Source organism: Ochlerotatus camptorhynchus, unplaced genomic scaffold (genome assembly GCF_037179485.1).
Source record: "Ochlerotatus camptorhynchus isolate MF236.1 unplaced genomic scaffold, CSIRO-AGI_Acam_v1.1 ptg000196l, whole genome shotgun sequence".
Classification (NCBI taxonomy): Eukaryota; Metazoa; Arthropoda; class Insecta; order Diptera; family Culicidae; genus Ochlerotatus; species Ochlerotatus camptorhynchus.
The window spans coordinates 1,824,501-1,844,910 of NW_027040686.1; the positions used below are offsets into that span (position 1 = coordinate 1,824,501).

At 39.6% G+C, this 20,410-nt stretch overlaps 3 protein-coding genes across 3 annotated transcripts; all 3 read right to left on the reverse strand.

Annotated features, from left to right (window-relative positions):
• Positions 1 to 14,765: 14,765 nt before the first annotated feature.
• On the reverse strand, positions 14,766 to 16,155 carry LOC135702648 (fibrinogen-like protein A). The gene is made up of 5 exons (XM_065223681.1): positions 15,889 to 16,155; positions 15,766 to 15,825; positions 15,302 to 15,701; positions 14,974 to 15,248; positions 14,766 to 14,905 (listed from the first exon to the last, which is right to left on the reverse strand). Exons 1-5 carry the CDS (start codon positions 16,041 to 16,043, stop codon positions 14,791 to 14,793), a joined length of 1,005 nt encoding a protein of 334 aa, XP_065079753.1. The 5' UTR covers positions 16,044 to 16,155; the 3' UTR covers positions 14,766 to 14,790.
• Positions 16,156 to 16,469: 314 nt separating this feature from the next.
• LOC135702683 (microfibril-associated glycoprotein 4-like) lies at positions 16,470 to 18,412 on the reverse strand. The gene is made up of 4 exons (XM_065223709.1): positions 18,216 to 18,412; positions 18,062 to 18,154; positions 16,646 to 17,299; positions 16,470 to 16,584 (listed from the first exon to the last, which is right to left on the reverse strand). The coding sequence occupies exons 1-4, from the start codon at positions 18,353 to 18,355 to the stop codon at positions 16,470 to 16,472; spliced, it is 1,002 nt and encodes a 333-aa protein (XP_065079781.1). The 5' UTR covers positions 18,356 to 18,412.
• A 288-nt stretch (positions 18,413 to 18,700) lies between these two features.
• Positions 18,701 to 20,042, reverse strand: LOC135702684 (microfibril-associated glycoprotein 4-like). Its single transcript, XM_065223710.1, has 4 exons — positions 19,903 to 20,042; positions 19,748 to 19,840; positions 18,884 to 19,537; positions 18,701 to 18,819 (listed from the first exon to the last, which is right to left on the reverse strand). The coding sequence occupies exons 1-4, from the start codon at positions 20,040 to 20,042 to the stop codon at positions 18,705 to 18,707; spliced, it is 1,002 nt and encodes a 333-aa protein (XP_065079782.1). The 3' UTR covers positions 18,701 to 18,704.
• Positions 20,043 to 20,410: the final 368 nt, after the last annotated feature.

A 20,410-nucleotide genomic window follows, 5' to 3' on the forward strand; every position in this document is an offset into this window, starting at 1 on the left:
ACATGGACTATGAGCGTGTCATGGGACGCCATGGTCTCGGCGAAATGAGCGAGAACGGTGAGCTGTTTGCAGAATTTTGTGGCAATAACGACATGGTGATCGGGGGGCTCGCTCTTCCCCCATCGGCCAGTGCACAAAGTCACGTGAGTTTCCCGTGATGGACATAACGAAAATCAGATCGACCACATCTGCATCAGCCGAAAATGGAGACGGAGCCTTCTTGATGTCCGGAATAAACGCAGCGCCGACATCGCGTCTGACCATCACCTTTTAATCGGTGAAATCCGCCTACGCATGGCACGGATCCAGCGACGGGAGGCGGTTCAACACACGCCGATGAAGATCCAGCGGTAAAAAGGTCTTTAGTTGAAGAACTTGAGACTCGAGCTGCGTACGTTCCAGAAGGTGGCAGCGTAGAAGAACAATGGACGGCCATCAATAATGCCTTTATAGAAACAAGCGAGAATAACTTGGGTGAGGAAAGTGTGGATCACAGATGAAACCTGGCGGAAGATTGAGGAGCGTAGAGAATTAAAAGCCGCGATAGAGCGGGCGAGAACCAGAGGAGCCAAGAACGAAGCCCGTCAACTGTACTCGGCTCTAGTGAAGAAAGTCAAGCGCTCTGGCAGAGGTGCCAGGTGAACTCCCTGGCCGACGAAGGGGAGAAAGCCGCAAACACTGGCGATATACGCCTCCACTACGATATCTCATGACGCCTGAGTGGAGCAAGGATGAACCCGAGGATGCCAGTAAGGACACGACTGGACAATTACTTACCGACCCCACTGACCAGCTGAAACGCTGGTTTGAGCACTTCGAACAACTTCTTCAAGTTTCGTCGGCCAACCAGCCATCAACATCTCGGCATGATCCGCCTAGGGTGCGGCGCATCACCCGCGTCAATTCCTTGGCCTCATCACTGCAGGAGATTGAAGCAGCTATCCGAAGCATGAAATCCAACAAGGCTCCAGGGGTCGATCGCATATCAGCGGAGATGCTCAAAGCTGACCCCATGATATACGCACAAATGTTGCATCAACTATTCTGTAATATCTGGGACACCGCCACTTTTCCGGCCGACTGGATGCAGAGCATCTTAGTGAAGGTCCCAAAGAAGGGGGATCTGACTGTGTGCGACAATTGGCGAGGCATCATGTTACTGTGTATTGTTCTCAAAGTTCTGTGCAAAGTTATCCGATAGCAACAGAAATTCGAGAGCGAAAGTGGAGGTGGGTCGGCCACACACTTCGACGGGGCGGAAACGAAATCTGCAAGCAAGCGCTGGATTGGAATCCGGCAGAACATCGCAGCAGAGACAGGCTCATGGCGGCGGAGCCTCAATAAGGAAATTAAGCAAGTCGATAGGAATCTGACCTGGGCGCAAAAGCGAGCAGCCGCCCAGGATGGAAGTCTTTCACGTTGGCCCTTTGCACCGCTGGTGGTGCACAGGACCCTTAAGTAAGTAAGTACGCGATCAATCATATAAATCTGAGATTAGTTTACTTTTTTCTAGCGTCCTGGAGAAAACCTTACACTATTTCGAAGTGTTTCTTCGAATTGACATGATCATGTGGCATTCGATCATTGCGATAATTTGTATGTACCATTTCAATACTGTTTTGCATTTGACCACAAATACAAGAGTTTTGGGGGTGATGTGGCTGGCAGCATACAACAATAATGTATGGTGGTCTCTTAAACAACAATAATTTATGGTGGTCCTGAAAATAACCGTTTTGCTATAAGAGTGTTCAAAATGGATGAGGCTGGCGAGCTGTATGTTGCTTGGAACGAGAGTGACGCGCTTGGCATAGATGGCCCACAGCGGCTCTGGACGAGCAACTGAATCCGGGATCAGTAGCGGTGTGGCTTCTTCCTCCTTCTTCGGTGAATCGAGAGCTCTTACGGGCAGCCTTGATATCTAGCTGCTTGCAGGGAGCCTTTCGTTGTGTACTAGAGACAAATATAAAACGTCAAGCCACCGAAAGCACTGCTGCTGCTACTGACCCAGACACGGTTATTAAATAAGCACCGTTTGGTGAGATCGGATGGAATAAGATTTTGAAATCTGTATAAGGGAAAGCGCTTTTTGCAAGCAATCGGTGATCATTTTGATCACCATTGTAACAGTTGGACATTTGTGTAATTTTCAATAGTGACCTATTGAAAATTTAAAAAGTGCTCATTTTGGCAGATTTGTAGAAAAATTTCCAATCGATTGGCTTGCTTAGAATTAAAATCCATCCGCTATTGACAGAGTTATAAGTGGCCAAAACCTGACCACTTTTCGTAACGCGGTCGATTTTGGGTTTTTTTTAATTGCACCCCCAATATGTTACTGAAAGACGTAATTTTATGTCAATAGTTATTTCCTTAACACTCCGAACACGATGCCTCCGAAAACCGTTATCGGTAAGTTTGCGATGACATCACGTAGCCATTTCTTGATGTATTAAAAAAATGGTCTTCAGCCATACATACGAAGAATATTGTGATCATAGCCAATGTACTCCTAAAAACTACGTTACATTTTCATATTTTAAGATATGGTAACCAAATTTATGCTTTGGCCCAATATCACCCCACATAAGGTTTTACATTGATCTATTTTTTATTTAATTTTAGTAAAATTAGATTTCAATTTCAATCAACCCATTCCACGATATCATTGATGAATATATTCAAATACCTAAAATTGGTTTGATTGAAACTGATGAAACTGTTACCAGAGATCCACAGATTTTTTCGAAAAAAAAAACTTGGTATTGTGGTAATAATAACAATAACAATAATCCGGATACAGCAAAACTTAAGTAAAATACAAATTTCGCATTATATTTCAATTGTAGTTGTTTATTTCAGATTCATGGGATATGATTTAAAAATTCAGGAAGTCAAAACATAGTTCTTCGATATTTGCAACTTTTTCGAACTTTGCGCTTAGCTCCATCCATTAGGGTTTGTACAAACTCCTCAGATACTGTGATACGTCTGTGTCCAAATTTGTTGGAAGTGTTTGATATCTTTGATTCCTTGCTTCTTTCCAGAAATCTTCCGCTATATCAGTGCCCTATATCGCTCGACGTAATTCTGTACAATTTGGTGGATTTGCGGTTTTTGGTACAATATTCACTTGATTTGCTTCGTACCACTCCATCACAGTTTTAGCATAATGGCATGATGCCAATTCGGGCCAGAACAAAGGGTTTTCTTTGAGACTTTTGGTAACAATCGTTTGTGCAGGCCCTCTTTCTGGTAGATCTCCTTGTTAATTGTGCCTGTAGCGACGAAAGATTCACTCTTTTAGCCACACGTGCAAATTACTTGCCAAATAAAGTATTTTTTGGGAAATATCGATGCCTTTTTTGTCCTGAAATACTCAGCTGTAGCATTTTCGGCCATAACAGAATAGAAAGCCAGCCCTGGAAGCTGCTTGAAATCCTCCAGGACATAGGTTTCATCGCCCATCATAACAACGCATGAAAACTTCGTCAAATATTCGCAGTACAAACGTCGAGCCCAAAATTTTGCGACTTCAGCCCCAACTCGGTTTTGATTTTTGGACAAAACCAGGTGACATTCCTATTTTACGAGCCACTGTACGAACAGGGAGATTCGGGTTATCCTTATCCTCTTCACCTTTCGATCCATGACAGGATCAGCACGTCCAATGTTTTTATCACTTCTCGGTTTCCGCTCGACGCTCTAACGTTCCGAAAATGATTTGAGCACACCGTGAACAGTGGATTTAGGTTCTATTTTTCAGGCTTTGCATTATATCCGTACAAAATCCGCTCGCGCACGTGTTTCTAATTTGTTGCCATTTTGAACACTAACCATGAAATGTAAACACTAATCATAGTCTTTTTCATCAATGACTCCCAACTTATCATAACATATGCAACCAACTCAACACAGCCATTAACACTGCAAATAATATAATCGTAAAGTCGTAAAATGAAGTCAAATCATGTCCTAAGAACTTTTTCAATTATGTAAAACCGAAATTGAAAAGTAATAATTTTTCGTCACGAATGCATTTTGATGGAAATGTAGGTGAAAATCCTTCTGAAATCTGAAATTTCTTTGCAAATTTCTTTCAGGAAGTATACACCACATTTTCTGAAAAAGACCGCGACCGCGACTTCTTTGCATTCATTCCCGAAGTCTCTAAAAACATATCTGTCAATCAAATGTGTCAATATGAAGTCCTCAATGCACTAAAAAATTTGGACGCATCTAGAGGACCGGGACCGGACGGAATTGCTCCTGTATTCTTGAAGAATCTTTCAGAACAACTCACCCTTCCTTTAGAACGCCTTTTCAATATGTCTCTAAAAAGTGGTGAATTTCCTGAAATTTGGGAATCGTCTCATTTGGTGCCTATTTCCAAATCAGGCAAGAAATCTGACATCCGAAATTATCGTGGAATTGCCATTATCTCTTGCATCCCAAAACTTTTTGAATCAATCGTAAACGAGAAAAATGGTCAGCAAGTAAAAAAAAAATTCAAAACAAACAGCTACCTCTAATCTTCTTGAATTTGTAACCTTTGTTTTTAACGCAATGGACAATGGCAAGCACGTGGAAGCTCTTTATAATGAATTCAGTAAAACATTTGACCGAATCGACATACCATTATTACTCTTTAAATTGCAAAAAATAGGAAAGGAAACCAGACTTCTGAATTGGCTCCAATCATACTTAACGTAACGCAAACAAATAGTTCGTTTTCAGAATAAACTTTCAGAACCTATTTTGGTCACCTCTGGGGTGTCCCAGGGTTCTTATTTAGGCCCAATTCTTTTTATTTTGTACGTAAAAGACATTTCCTACATACTTAAAAAAAATAAAAGTTCTTATATATGCAGACGACATGAAGCTCTTCATGGAAATTTGTATTTGTATTTGTATTCATTGTATAAATCCATCTGACATCGTGGGCTTAATGAATAAAATTTAACTTAAAAAAACTTTAACACGTTGTACAGAAAAAACAAAATCATTCTGGTCGATTCCGTAGGCGGTTTCGAAAGACGTTGGTTGAGATATTGAAGTCAAACAAGCTGTAATTGTCTTGGAGTCTTCGACTATCGAATCGATGGGATTGTTGGATCCGTACTGTGTTCGTCTCGTTGGCTGGCGCAATAGCTGTCTAGATCGCAGCACTCGTTGAGGGGCGTAGATGTTGAGCTGACTCAGCAATGCAGGGCAGTCTATTTCGGAGCGTAAAATGTTGGCTCCTAAGATAGCTTGGCTGAACTTGCGTCTATCCACTAGCGGTTCAATACCAAGCAGCACACAGCGGTGCTCGTAGGGTGGTAGTCGTAATGAGTCGGTCCATGGCAAGCCTCGTAGAGCACATGTCAAAAAATTTCCGCTGCAATGATTCGTTTCGTGAAATCCACACAGCATCGTACGGAGACCAGATGGCAGAAGCAAATTCAAGAATTGATCTAACTAGCGAGCAATACAGAGATCGCAAACACAGAGGGTCATCAAATTCGTTGGCTATCTTGAGAATAAATCCAAGTTGACTATTTGCTTTATCAACTATTTCCGAATAGTGCATTTTGAATGTGAGTTGATAATCCAGTACCACACCCAAGTCTTTAACATGATCAACCCGATTCAGTACAGTGCCATTGATAGTATAGTCATGTAGGATAGGATTTCTCTTTGACTATTAGTTTTAGTCAACGATTTACATAGTTGAAGATGCTTATTTCAAATAACAGACTGTAGTGGTAATTTTTATACGATAGATGGAGTAGATGAAATCATAGAGTTGATAGTTCCGTTAGAGTACGGCAGTGTGAAGATTGCTCTCCAAAGGGGGAGTTTGGTAAAGAGAGATGAAAAAAACCGATTTGTACCTTCCTTAAAAGTTGTCCTAGCTCGCTATTCTAATATCTATATGCAATCTTCACACTGCCGTACTCTAACGAAACTATCAACTCTATGATTTCATCTACTCCATCTATCGTATAAAAATTACCACTACAGTCTGTTATTTGAAATTAGCATCTTCAACTATGTAAATCGTTGACTTCACGTAAAAGTAATACTAAAACATATAGTCAAAGTACATAACTCTGGATGGGAGCATACCATCAATTACTGTCAATGGTCGAAAGGTACAGTAGCAGTACCTACCCCACCCGTGTCCCCTCGAGATTGTCAAGTCGACGATGACAGGAGCACATATCGTGGTAGGGGTAAACAATAGTTGCAATTTCCAAACCTACGACTGGATGCCTTCCTTCAAATAACAACTGAAGTGCGGTAAAAATCGCTAGAACTGTTTCAAACACACAGTTGGTAAGGGAGAACAGCCCATAATGCACCCCTGGGGTAAAATGCCCACTTATAGAAAAACAGCGATAACTTTTCCTCAGATGCATTTTCCGGGTAACGGATTGTGTTTGTTTTCAACTAGAGGTTTCACAATTGATTCTTGATCATAAAATCATATTTTGACCTACTGATTCCCTTAGAAAATAGCATTTTGTGCAAAATATGATACAGTTGTTAAAATCGTCGACTTCAAATTAAGCTTTTAACAGCATATATCGCAAAAAATTGAACTAATTCACTTTTCGTATATTTTTTAGATGTTTAACTTAATGAATCACAGCTTAACACTCTATTGCGATCTTATTTCTGATGTAACATAAAGGAATAATCATCAGGTGTCAGATCACCATGAATCAGGCGTTTTGCCCCGCTATCATATTGGAACCAATTTATAAAATACCTTGAAAATCATGAAAATGCATCGTTCTATAGTTCGAAATCACTTGATCTTCGTAGAAAACATGGTAATGAACCAAACACCATTACTTTCTTCTTGATTTTAGCTTCCATACGCCAGCAATTGACGATTTTGCTTAAACGGTGCGTTTTGCACCATCCTACCCTACTTGAGCGGGTCGGTTTTCACCTCTTTTTGCCAGTGGTGGCGGGGGGAACACCCCTCACCATCCCTCTCCAAAGGGGGAGTTTGGTAAAGAGAGATGAAAAAACCGATTTGTACCTTCCTTAAAAGTTGTCCTAGCTCGCTTTTCTAATATTTATATACAATCTTCACACTGCCGTACTCTAACGAAACTATCAACTCTATGATTTCATCTACTCCATCTATCGTATAAAAATTACCACTACAGTCTGTTATTTGAAATTAGCATCTTCAACTATAGGATTTCTCGTTCTTCGAGATGATTCAGTGCATACCAACTGACAAACAAATCTAGCTGTTGTTGCAATTGACGGCAATCATTGGTGCTCCTAACAACCAGGTAGATTTTCAAATCGTCTGCGTAGGCAGCAATTCAGAAGAACATGGGACACATCATTGAAGAACAACGCGAATAACACCGGCCCCAAGTTGCTCCCTTGCGGCACCCCAAATTGAGGAATGAAAGGCGCAGACACGGCTGATCCAATTTTCACGAACAATTGACGGCCAGTCAAATATGATCTCAGCCAACTACAAATTCTCGAAGATGCTCCTAGTCGCTCCAGCTTAGCCAACAGAATATCGTGATTAACTGAGTCGAACGCAGCCTTTATGTCATTGAATATGCTGTCGATTTGACCTCCTTGCTCCATTTTGCTGATGCAAAACGACTGAACGTTGCGGAAAAAATCCATGCTGAGATGTTGAAATGTACGTTTTACAGGCCTGGAACATAACATCATTGAGAATTATCTCAAAGCATTTGGATCCGGCAGGCAACGAAGTTCTTCCACGATAGTTCGACACATCCACTTTACTGCCTTTCTTGAAGATAGGCTGCTCGTATGACATCTTCCAAGCGATTGGAAACTGCTAAGTAATAATTACTAAGAAATAAGTAATTCTAGCGACACAGAAGAATTCCAGAATGAAATCAACTTATTCAACACTTGGCGTAGTAAAAGTCTACTCCAACTCAATGTAAAAAAAATGCAACGGAATTGTTTTTAGCAGAAAAATAGAAACATCTATTTTTGAAATATTTTTAGGCAATCAAAATGTAAAAAAAAATGTAAAATTGTAAGGGACCTAGGTGTAATCCTAGACTTGAAGTCTCACTTGTGTAGAACATTATAATACAATCATAACGAAAGCAAATAGTTTGTTGGGCTTCATTAAGAGCTATAATTTTCAAGACTCATACACTATTAAATTTATATATATTACATACGTAAGATCTTTTCTGGAATACTGTAACCTAGTATGGAATCCGTACATTGCCGTACGGATTACGAGGAACGCATAAAATCCGTCCAAAAACAATTCCTTTTATATGCCCTTCGTAAATTGAATTGGACCGCATTTCCTCTTGCATCATATGAAGCACGCTGCATGCTCATCAACTTACAAACACTCGAAGAACGCAATGCTTTTCCTCAGGCTTTTCTTCATCAATGACATTATTTCACATCGCATAAAATAATCAGAAATACTTTCACAATTAACCTTCTACACACCCTGTCGGCATCTTAGAACACGAAAATAATTCTCAGAAAAATTACGCGAAAAATGGCCCTTTCAATCGAATGATGCGACAGTATAATCTACACTCTGAAGTCATTAGCATCACTATGTCAATGAAAGTAATTAAACCCCGACTAAAACATACAAGAAATAATGTATAGTATGTAAGTAAAACATTGTAACCATTGTATGTAGTCTACTTTTCTTGACGAAATAAATAAATAAATAAATTTACCTCAGCGAAATTTTTCACTCCTATGTGCAATATATCAAAAGTTACAGTAATCCGGACACCTTGGATTAATGTGGATACAGACCTTATGTCTTCTATATGTGTTTCATTTCTATTTATAATATATTGTTTTTTTAACTTGTCAACGGGGAGCCTCGAATGTAGTTTCAGAATCGGCTGCTCAATCATTTTCAGTTTCGGACCCAAAGAGTTAAAATGATGAAATAGGAGATCGAAGTAGGCTGCGCTTGAAGACTGACGTGTGAATTTTTGCTGCGTATTTTTCATCCGCTGATTTATCCATTTTTAATTGTAATGCTGTAATGCTTGTAAAGTGTCGCGAAGCTTTTAAATCAATGTTGAAAAGTGCATAACAGAAACGCGTGTGAATTGTGTGCAAGATGAGTGAGATTCAAAGCTCTTCCCGGATAGCATGAGCAGCTGGCTTGTGGGGCACGAAGCAGAGGGTTGCCAATATGAATGTTTCGTTCTATTCTGCTAAGTTTTCCCGAAATGTGGAGCCACTGGGGATCGTCAAAAGCCTGGAGTATCGAGATTTGAAAGGTTCATCCATTCAACATGACGGAAGAAGCAAACAAAGATAAGTTTAGTTTATTTCGAGGAACCTATCATTTGATGTTCACCCAAGCAAGGCACGTTATTTCGCCTGTTTAGCTATGTGCGGGCCTCATCAGAACATACAAACACTGATATAGTCGTTGTTCAGCTGTGTCTATGGTTACTTGGGCAGTTTATAGTCATTTTGAAATTCAAAGAATCATTACCAATATAGGAGAAAATTCGGTAAGATGCTTCCATTGCATTATTTTATGTTTCTTCAATATTGTACATTACACACAACTACACATAGTAACTCGGAGCGTATGGTACGGTATGTCCACGCATCCTTCCACCCCTGTGGATTCAAGAAATGTTCCCATTCATTTCCAAGAATCCTCTATGCGGCAAATACAACGCAGTAGGCCTGGCCGTATTGATGTTTATGTCATATCTCAGATATGCTATAAACATAAATTAGACAACAAAAAAGATTAGACCTCATCTAACCTAATCATTTTCCAGGATGCTTTCTCGTACTGGCTGCGTTTATATTAGATTAGACAAAGAGTTAAAATGTTGAATTATGAGTATGAAAAAAAAAATGACAAATATCAAATAGGTTCAGAGCTTAATCGAAAGTCGTTATCGCAAACGTACGTTGGAATGCGAAAAAATGCCACCCACTGACTCCAGTTCAAACCTTCCGATGAGAAAGTGGTACCGAGCATGAGGAAGCTACGTTCGTTGTCTACTTTCGTCACAACCAGCTCTAATCAGTGCCACTCTGCCCGACCAGCAGCACCTTTATGGACCCTGTCAAGCATAAGTATAGGAAATGGCACTGCAAGGTGAAGCGGGTGCAAAACTTACCTCTTCCATTTAGGGTCAACCATTTCTCCGACCGACCGCTTAGCCTGTCAAGCTTCTCCAGACTTCCCTGCGCCCGGGTGACGATGAGTCAAAAACGTCAGCTCAAATTAGCCCTGACGACGTGACGTTTCGATGCATCGAGAAGTTTGCCAGCGCACCCACCATACCGGTTCCACGACTCGCGCTTTGACGCAGATCTCATAAAAGGCAAAACCCCGCGAGCACGATAAGCGCACAAGCGCAAATTGAATTGAAAGCAGATCTTCGGATTGGATCGATCGATCGATCGAGATATTTAGAGACCCCGCGGGAAACCGGATGATGGGAGCCCATAAAGCATCCAATTGATATGGAACTTAAGCTGAGATCGGATCGCGGTGCCCGACGCACAGAAAGTTGTCGATCATCCAGACCCCAAAGTAGGAGAAAAGCGGGAAATTAAAAAAAAACGTGAGTCCATTGCGGTTGCGTGCTGCTGACCATGTGTTTCCGATCGAGTGTTGTTTGTGTTGTGTCGTCTAACCGCCGAGCACTAAGCCATACCTAGCTAGGAGGCACTCGAAACAATGCAATTCCCAGTTAATAATTGATTCAAAGGGTATCCATCGTAAAAAAAAAACAAATCCGTGCGCGCTCTTTTCTATTTCGGTATGTTGATGGACGTCAGTGATGCACTTTCTACTATGCATGCGTGCAGTCAACCGCGCACCGCAAGTACCTCACGGTTGCATGGCCACGAAATTCTTTGAAAATGAATGCAAATGCGGCTTTTATTCGTGACCTTCTTTTTATTCGGATGGTTCATCATAAAGATCCCTAGAACATCTGATGATCGTGATGGTCAACGGTATGTGTATATGAGAAGGCCCATGGAAAATGCTCATTATTATTCATAACGATGAACAGTTTGTCTGCCGTTTGGTAGGGCAGTGAGTGCGCGTATTGAAATGAAACAATGGCTGCAATAAAGATGATTCTGATTAATTGTACCTCCAGCTGATTTAGGATTATTCGAATAACCGTTGATTGAATTTTGTATGGGCTAAGATATGTTGGGATACGGCTCGATTATTCGTGCGAGTATCTTGCAAGTCTTTGCTTTGCTTCATTTGCGATTTCAATTTTTTCTCAGAAAAATAAGTTAACCATCAAAGGAGGCCGTGTCGTTTGACACCATGAAGAGTTGTTAAAGACGTTTAGATTTATCATCATAATTCCATTTCTCCTACGTGATTTTGTAATTATAGCGAATTTGAGTGATTTTGTGCGAACTTTTTGTCAGTGCGAACCTTAACCTGAGGTAAGTTTTAAATAGAAACGATCAAACTGACGTTTTTCCGGAAACACGCCAATCCAATCTGAATCAAATACAAATTCGCTATTAGGCAGTCACATATTTAGTGATAGTTCATTCAATCACACAATCCAGTTTCCCTTAGGGTAATTAGGGACGATTTCACAGTCAGCCGACATGGGCAACGTCTGTTGGATAAAGATCGAAATCGATTAGACGAAATTGACGGAAACCACAAAACAAAACGGACAGCCAAAATGTATGTGAGGGCCATTGCTTCCAGGGCAGATGATGTACTCTATATGGGCTCTAAAGTGGTTCATCATTGCGAATCTTGATGAGCAATTTTATTGTATGTTTCATAGGGAATTGCTTTCACTGATGCTGTGCAGACTGGAAGTCGTATGGAAGGTTCTATTACTTTCCGGCTCATTACATTCTTTTTGGATCTTAATGTGCTTTGAGCACTTACACCGTTGTTAATTGAGAGCTTTCTATATTTGCTCTTTTTGAAATTCAATCTTTATTTAAGCTTATTTATTTTCAAACCTCGGGTTCATTCAAAGTTTAGCATAAATAAAAGCCTATTCAATCATCGTGTTTTGTTACTTCGTACATGGAACGGTCAAATTAAGCGATTTTTTTTTTAAATCTTGCATTTTAAAAAAAACTTGAACACCCCTCAATTTGTAGGTCTGTGCATACGGAATGTTGCCTCTATTCAGTTTCCAAAATGGCGTCGAAGCAGGAAGAACAGCGTATCAAAATTTTGCACGCGCATAAGAAAAATCCAAATTATTCTCAAGCAGATTGATTGCGTCATAATGGACAATGAAACATACGTCAAGGTGGATTTCAAGTAGCTCCCAGGTCAAGAGTTTTACACGGCTACCGGAAAAGGAATGGTTCAAGATAAGTTTAAGCAGAAAGAGTTAAAATACTTGGTTTAGCAGGCGATTTTCACATGTTAGCTGAAAAGCGAAATTTTTGTGACAACTGGCATTGTCAACCAAGCAGTGATGGCCTAATCATCACTCAAATGATTTTGTTTCGCACTCAAAGGCTCCCAATATCATGCGTGATATTGAAATAAAATATAACGCATGATATAGATTTTGCAAGCTGCTGCTGAAGTTACTGCTTCCAGCAGTAGTGGAACTTTCGGACCGTGTTCGGGTGTACAGCAAAAATCTTGAACTTCATACTCACCACAGTTTGGTGAGAATTGTAGCTGGCGTGTTTTATTTTAGCATGATCTGAGCTACCGTATCACAGCTTGTAATATCATCCGCTGTTGTTTTCTGGTTGATTGTGGCTTACCATAATCAAATGAGATTACGCTCATTAGTGAGATTTGATCAACACTGCAACCAAAATATTTATGTAAAACAATGTTTGCAAAAACGCTTGTTGCCTTTTTGAAGAAACATAGTTGTTCCGTGCTGTTTTGGCTAGACCTAGCTTCCTGTCACTACGGGAAAATGGCTCAGGAATGTCAAAAACGTGCGTGTCATACCCAAGGACAAAAACCCTCAAAATTCGCCGGAGCTGCACCCAACTAAAAAAAACTACAAGGAACAGCCCTATGGGGTTCTCTCTGTTTATACTCTTTAGTATGACGCGCTTGACATAGATGGCCCACAGCGACTCACTAAAAGTTACTGATTCCGATCAATAGCGGTGCCGCTTCTTCCTCCTTCTATGGATACTCTTGTGGACTGCAGCTCACTGCTTGCAGGCAGCCTTTCGTTGTGTACTGGTGAACAATGTTCAACGCCACGCACCGAAAGCACTGCTGTTGCTGCAGCTGATGCCGACGACCACACACCACCACACACGGTGATTGGAACTGAATCCGATCAACGGTTGAGATCAGCCTTGGTAGCTAGCTGCTTGCGAGGAGCCTTTCGTTGTGTACTGGAGAACACCACAACTCACCGCGCAGTGATTGAATAAACACCGTTTGGTTAGACCGGATGAAATTCAACTTCGAAATCTGTGTTAGGAAAATCGCTTTTCGTAGGCAATCGGTGATAATTTTAATTGTCAAAGCAACAGTTGCACATTCCTGCAATTTTCAATAGTGACATTTTGAAAAATGATAAAAATCTTAAATATAACAGATGCGTTGAAATATATCTGATCGATTGGTGATAAAATTATTTAAAATGGTCCAGGGGCAGCTGAGTTATTAGCGCTCAAAATCTTTCATTTTTGGTTTTCACAAAATGTACCTCCATATAGAAATCACAGACGTAGTCCAACGTAAAAAGTATTGGGCAATTGTTAAGCGGAACCTCAATAAAACTCAGAAAACAGTTAAAAATGTGCAACCAGTCAAAGCAAGTTGACGTTCAGCATCAAATAACGTTGACACAACAGCGGTATACAATGTGATGGAAGGTGTGGAACGTAAAGCGCGACAGTTGACATTTGAAAAATCGGAAGCCTAATCAAATAATTGTCCTGCTTTTGTAATCATTTAAAAAGAAATAACGTTTGATCATTTATACAATAACATAATCAGTGTGCACTTTGTCATGTTCGACCAATTCTTGACCGTTCCACCCTTTATTAGCTAGAGAAAGTTCTGAAGCGGATAGATTGATAGTTCCAGTAGAGTACAGCAGTGTGAAAATTGAACAGAAGTTGAAATTGAGCGAAGGGCCACTTATGCGACCTTACTAATCAAACGCACACTCCTGTTCTAGCTGATACATAGATGGATGAGAGGATATGAGGTATGTCGTATTTTCTCGAGGTCTCGCAACACAAATTTCATATGTTTCATACAACAAATGTTACTGCAGCGTACTAGCAAGTTTTTCCAGAATGCATGATGTTTTTTTTTTTATTATTATTATCATAGTCACTTTAACACTGTTGGGTCATTCGTGACTTGTCCGGGGGTGAGATTTGAACTCGTGACTTTGGCGTGAGAGGTATGAATGTAAACCACTACGCCGGAGTCGCCCCCTATGCATGTTGTTGTATAAAACCTTCACGAGAATAAGAGAAACACACTATGTTCGAAAAATAAGCTTAAGTAAAAATTACAAAATTATTTTCAAAACCTTCCAGCGACCACATTACATAATCTGTTCATGTTATGAAACAATGCAAATTTGATATAAAATCGTATATTTCTAGCTGAGGGTGGAAAAATAAAAATCTCAAAATATTGATGAAATGATTTAGCAACAAATGATTTGAAATTTCGGATGAAGAAAATCTGAGTTTCGATATTGTACCTCCTTATATGTATTCATTTAAAAAACCAAGGAGGTAGAAAAAGTTTTGAGAAAACTTGTGTGACTTGAAATAGATTTCACATCACTCTTAATATTACGATTATGCTTCTTTAATCATCATCTTTGAAACCCTCATACCTTTGAATGATCCAGTGAACTTTTGCCAACTCATTGAAAAGTGATTTCCAATATCCGTGTATACTCCATTTAAGTTGCTGTATCCAGAATACACAAAAATGAAAAAAAAATAGTAGAACAACTATAAATTGTATACTCCACTGACCTATCGAAGCAGTTATCGAACCACCATCCACTGCTATAAACGTCTGCACAATTTCTCCCAGAATCATTATCATTATCGACTTCAGGTGTAGAAAATTTCTTCCCTTTATGGCGTTTCAACGAATCCTCCAAATTCCCTGAATGACCTTCCACAGCCACGAGTGTGTACTGCACAGATTCTGCACCAACTGTGAACCTCTTATAGCGTGCATATTTTGCTAATCCATCAAAATCCTCCAAATGAATCAGCAATTCGTTCACGGTCGCAGTAGTTATCTATAATTTACATTTTTTAAGAGACATCATGTTCAACAATCGGGCAACATTACCTTATGGATTTTTTCCAGTCCTAGCCAAAACTCCCCATCCAAACTGCCAAACCCATTTTTGTATTCGGTCCAAGTTCTATTGAAATGGACCGATCCATTGAATCGATTCTGTACAACGATCCAACCACCTCCGTAGAATGTTTGCTCGCAGTATACTTGGAATGGATCGGAACCATCCAGCTGCATCCAGTATCGGCCGGATTTTTTCGATGTCTCACTCCTGCAGGAACTGACGATACTGGTAATGCTTGTTGGCATCTGTGGCTTTCGATAAAAAGCATCCGTTTGGTAATTCAGTAGTTGACTGTTGTCAGCCGGATGTTTCCGCGGGTTCAACGTGTAGATCGAGTTCATGATTTTCTCGTGATTGGAGAAAATTTTCTGCTGCTCCAAAATCTCTCTGAGTATTGAAAGGAAGTTGAGAGCAATCAATTCCGACTCTAGATAAAGGAAAACGTTAGTACCCAGTTCGTCCGAGAAGCGATTCACTCTGTTCCTTGACTTCGGTTTGTAATTCCAGAAACCTATGGTGATGTATGATCCGGACAACTTTATTCGGGGATTTCAATTGATTGCTAGAAACTTACTTGTACTCCAGATAATCCATTTTGGCAAGAAGAAGTTCGTAGCCAAATCCAGCGGAGTATTCCGTATCATTTGCCGGCAACTCCTTTGCCCAGCAGCAAACGCTGAACAGGGTAGCCACTAGTACTGGAGCAAGAGTAGATATTCTTCCCGTCATGGTTGAAAGCAAACTGATTCTTTTCAATCCATAAACAGCGGAATAAACATCCTCGGATGACGAATTTCCGCTTGGCAAGCTGATAAAGTTTGCGGTTTAGTGTTATGAGGCATAACCATTTACTGATATCACATTCAAGTTATATGCTGGACGATGTTTTAAAAATAGAGCTCACAAAAGCTGTGTTGATCATTCGAATACAAATTGTATCGTTTCATCATGACCCATTGAAATCTTCGAATCAATGCGTTAATGTATGATTCCAAATAGTTGTGCTTGTTTGCTATAAGCACTGACCGATAAAACAAGAATTAAACTTACATCCAAATAAATCCTATAGTTAATGTTTTTTTTATCATCTAATTAAAGAATTGCGATTACATTTAAAGTAAAACATGAATTGAATTGAAATAGGAAAAATTCAGCTTAAATTGCTCTGATCATCATTTTAGATACTTTCAATCCGTAATATTTGTTAAGGAATGTCGACCAGGTCATTGTATCAGGGTCATCTCCCTTTTTATACGGTCCGTTCAAATTGCTGAAGAAATAAATGTAAACACATTGAAAAGCGTCATGCACTTAATAACAGAATCTCCTACCTCGTATGACATGCTTTGTACCACCATCCACCATGAAATAATGAAGCACAATTTCCAAAATGCTCATCATTGTCTCTATCAAAGGTTGTAAATTTCATACCCTTATGACCGATCAAAGAGTCGCCCAAAGTACCGCTGCATGATTCCAGTGTTTTCAGTGCGTACTGGTCGCTCTCATCTCCGATGGCAAATTTTTCGTATTTGGCGTGCTTCGAGACTCCAGCATGATCTTCCAAATGGATCAAAAGCTCGTGCATTCTGGTAGACGTAAGCTGGCGTATCTTTTCCAATCCCAACCAAAATTCTCCGTCTAAACTGCCAAAACCATTCCTATAGTCGGTCCAATTTCTGAAGAAATCAACCGATCCGTTGAACCGATTCTGAATCACAATCCAACCTCCGCCATGTAATGTTTGTTCACAGTACACTTCAAGTTTAGGTAAGTCCGTTTGTGTCAACCAGTAACGGCCCGATTTGTTCGTCTTCATCTCAACACAAGACTTCACGGTAGAGGGAACATCAGAAATTGGTTCATTCAATATAGCTGTCAGTAGTTTACTATTATCGGCTGGATGTTTTCTGGGATTCAGCTCAAATATGGCATTCAGTATCTTCTCATGATTGGCAAATATTCTCTGTTGTTCCAATATTTCGCTAGGAATATATTATCGGATTAAAACTGATTCAATACTGTGCACGTCTGATTTTGACAACACGTGAGCGATGGCTCTGATATGTTTGTTCTCGTTATTTTTTGGTTAGTGAGGTTTTTGATCTAATTTGTGTCTTACTATGCACAACCTGCAATTTAGCTCTATTTTTCGAACGGATATGAACTAAATATTTTATGAAAATTGTGTAAATGTAGGTGCCCTGAGACTGATATATACAAGCGTTAAGTTTGACATGAAATTGAGCCTTCGGGAAACGTACTTTTCATCGAGTGAAGATTTTTTCAGTTTCGGAGCACTTAAGCTTTCATGACATGTTTTTTTTATATCTCATTCATAATGTCAAATATGGATTCCGTCACGTGTGAAATTAGTTATAAGTGTGTACTATAAATGACTTTCACATTTATTTCGTTTGAAACGCGATTGGCCTTTCTTCATCTTACCGATTGATTAGCTTTGAGCACTTCTTTTGCTGCTCGATCGGTAATGGACGTTTACGACAAAGAAGCGGTTTACCCTACTGCAATTATTCCTAACCTGGTATTTTTCGAAAATCGGTGAAGGTCCTGGCTACTTCTACAATTGTTTGCATACTAATGCCATAAATTGGATTTCATGTTGATTCGATATCGAGTTACAGAGAAAGGGCTACATTTGTGATGAATTATAATGCATGCCACACGATAAAACTTAGCCAAAATCAGACGCCAAATGCCGACAAATATGCTTCTAGCGAGCTTACCTGACCTGTCCCATCAACTCTCGTCTGGTTATGTTCTGGTTTACAAGAATCGATTCACCTTGTTCTTTGGTTTCCACTTGCAGTTCTAATAATCTATTCATTATCAAACGCATTACTACCAATTCAGAATTTGATTTAAATCCTGGTCACTTACTTGTACTCCAGGTAGTCCAGCTTTGCAAGGAGAAGTTCGTAACCAAATCCTGTATTGTTTTCCGCGCTGTTGGCGTTGGTGGTCCAGCAAAAACTGAACAAACCTAATACCAACAGATGAATCAATACACTTCGACCCATTTTTGAAAGACTACTGTGTTGGTTGACGAACGAGCATCGGTTTAAATACCGAAGAAACCAAACTACAGCAACAGATAACGCAAGCTGCTATTGCTATAGTTTTGGATATTCTCACTCATGACTATGGCACATTGGCCAATAGTGGACCTCAAAGTAGTGATATATGGATTTTGATTTTCTTTCCAGTATAAATATTATGCAATAATCTAGCGTTGTTTCACATACTCTCTTTCGCCCCGATGAAATATTTCCAAACATTGAGTACTTCATTGATGCTTCATTTATATATTCATGTTAAAGTTATTTCTTTAGCTAAATTATGAGTTCCGATTACATTAAAGATAACAGCTTAAATTTCTCTGATCATCATTTTCGATGCTTTCAATCCGTGATGTTTGTTGTGAAATGAATACCATGTCATTGTATCAGAGTTATCTCCCTTTTTATACGGTCCGTTCAAATTGCTAAATGAAAAAAGTAACAACAATGAAAAACGTTTACTATGCGACCGAAAGTTAAATATCCTACCTCGCATGGCATGCTTTGTACCACCATCCACCATGGTATATTGAAGCACAATTCTCTGAATGCTCGTCATTGTCTTTATCAAAGGTCGAAAATTTCATTCCCTTATAATTCGTCAAGGAATCACCCAAAGTACCGCTGCATGATTCCAGTGTTTTCAGTGCGTACTGGTCGTTCTCATCTCCGATGGAAAAATTTTCGTATTTGGCATACTTCTGGACCCCAGCATGGTCTTCCAAGTAGATCAAAAGCTCGTGCATTCTGGTAGACGTAAGCTGATGTATCTTTTCCAATCCCAACCAAAATTCTCCGTCTAAACTGCCAAAACCATTCCTATAGTCGGTCCAATTTCTGAAGAAATCAACCGATCCGTTGAACCGATTCTGAATCACAATCCAGCCTCCACCATGTAATGTTTGTTCACAATAAACTTCAAATTTAGGGAAGTCCGTTGGTGCCATCCAATAACGACCTGATTTTTTCGATTTCTCTTGGACACAAGATATCACGGTAGAGGGAACATCAGAAATTGGTTCATTCAATATAGCTGTCAGTAGTTTACTATTATCGGCTGGATGTTTTCTGGGATTCAGCTCAAATATGGCATTCAGTATCTTCTCATGATTGGCAAATATTCTCTGTTGTTCCAATAGCTCACTAAGAAAAAGATATTGCATTAAATATGATGCTATACAGTGCACGTCCGATTTTGGCAACCAGTGCCCGATGATTTTAATACGCTTATGCTATGTAGTTCTGAATTTTGCAAACCATTTCTTATTTTTCCTCAACTATCTCTAATTGATATTTTCTCATTCATAAATGTATCCCAAATCAGACGTTAACTGTACAAACTGGCTAGCTTACCTGGCCTGCTCCATCAACTCTCGTCTGGATTTATTCTGGTTTACAAGAATCGATTCACCTTGTTCTTTGGTTTCCACTTGCAGTTCTAATAATCTATTCGATCGTTAAAAAAATTTCTACTCATTCAAAATTTGATTTCAATCATGGTCACTTACTTGTACTCCAGGTAGTCCAGCTTTGCAAGGAGAAGTTCGTATCCAAATCCTGTATTGTTTTCCGCGCTGTTGGCGTTGGTGGCCCAGCAAACACCGGACAAACCTAATATTAACAGATGAATCAATACACTGCGACCCATTTTTGAAAGACTACTGTGGTGGTAGACGAACGAGCATCGGTTTAAATACCGAAGAAACCAAACTTCAGCAACAGATAACGCAAACGCAAGCTGCTATTGCTATAGTTTTGGATATTCTCACTCATTACTTTGGCATATTGACCAATAGTGGACCTCAAAGTAGTGATATTTGGATTTTGACTTTCTTTCCAGTATTAATATTATGCAATAATCAAGCGTTGTTTCACAAACTCTCAATATTTCTCGAGTCTGATCCGATTGAATTTTCGCCCCGATGAAATATTTCCAAACATTGAGTACTTCATTGATGCTTCATTTATATATTCATGTTAAAGTTATTTATTTAGCAAAATTATGAGTTCCGATTA

Bases quoted from the DNA above. Each gene is read 5' to 3' on its own strand.
- LOC135702648 (XM_065223681.1), bottom strand. From the start codon at position 16,043: ATGACGGGAAGAATATCTACTCTTGCTCCAGTACTAGTGGCTACCCTG. The intron at 15,702-15,765 runs GTACTAACGTTT...TTCAATACTCAG, and splicing joins TCGCTTCTCGGACGAACTGG to AGAGATTTTGGAGCAGCAGA. The intron at 14,906-14,973 runs GTCAGTGGAGTA...TTCTGGATACAG, and splicing joins TTCGATAACTGCTTCGATAG to CAACTTAAATGGAGTATACA.
- LOC135702683 (XM_065223709.1), bottom strand. From the start codon at position 18,355: ATGGGTCGAAGTGTATTGATTCATCTGTTGGTATTAGGTTTGTTCAGT. The intron at 17,300-18,061 runs GTAAGCTCGCTA...ATATATTCCTAG, and splicing joins GAGTTGATGGGACAGGTCAG to CGAAATATTGGAACAACAGA. The intron at 16,585-16,645 runs GTAGGAGATTCT...TTATTTCTTCAG, and splicing joins TACAAAGCATGTCATACGAG to CAATTTGAACGGACCGTATA.
- LOC135702684 (XM_065223710.1), bottom strand. From the start codon at position 20,042: ATGGGTCGCAGTGTATTGATTCATCTGTTAATATTAGGTTTGTCCGGT. The intron at 19,841-19,902 runs GTAAGTGACCAT...ACGATCGAATAG, and splicing joins CTGGACTACCTGGAGTACAA to ATTATTAGAACTGCAAGTGG. The intron at 18,820-18,883 runs GTAGGATATTTA...TTTTTCATTTAG, and splicing joins TACAAAGCATGCCATGCGAG to CAATTTGAACGGACCGTATA.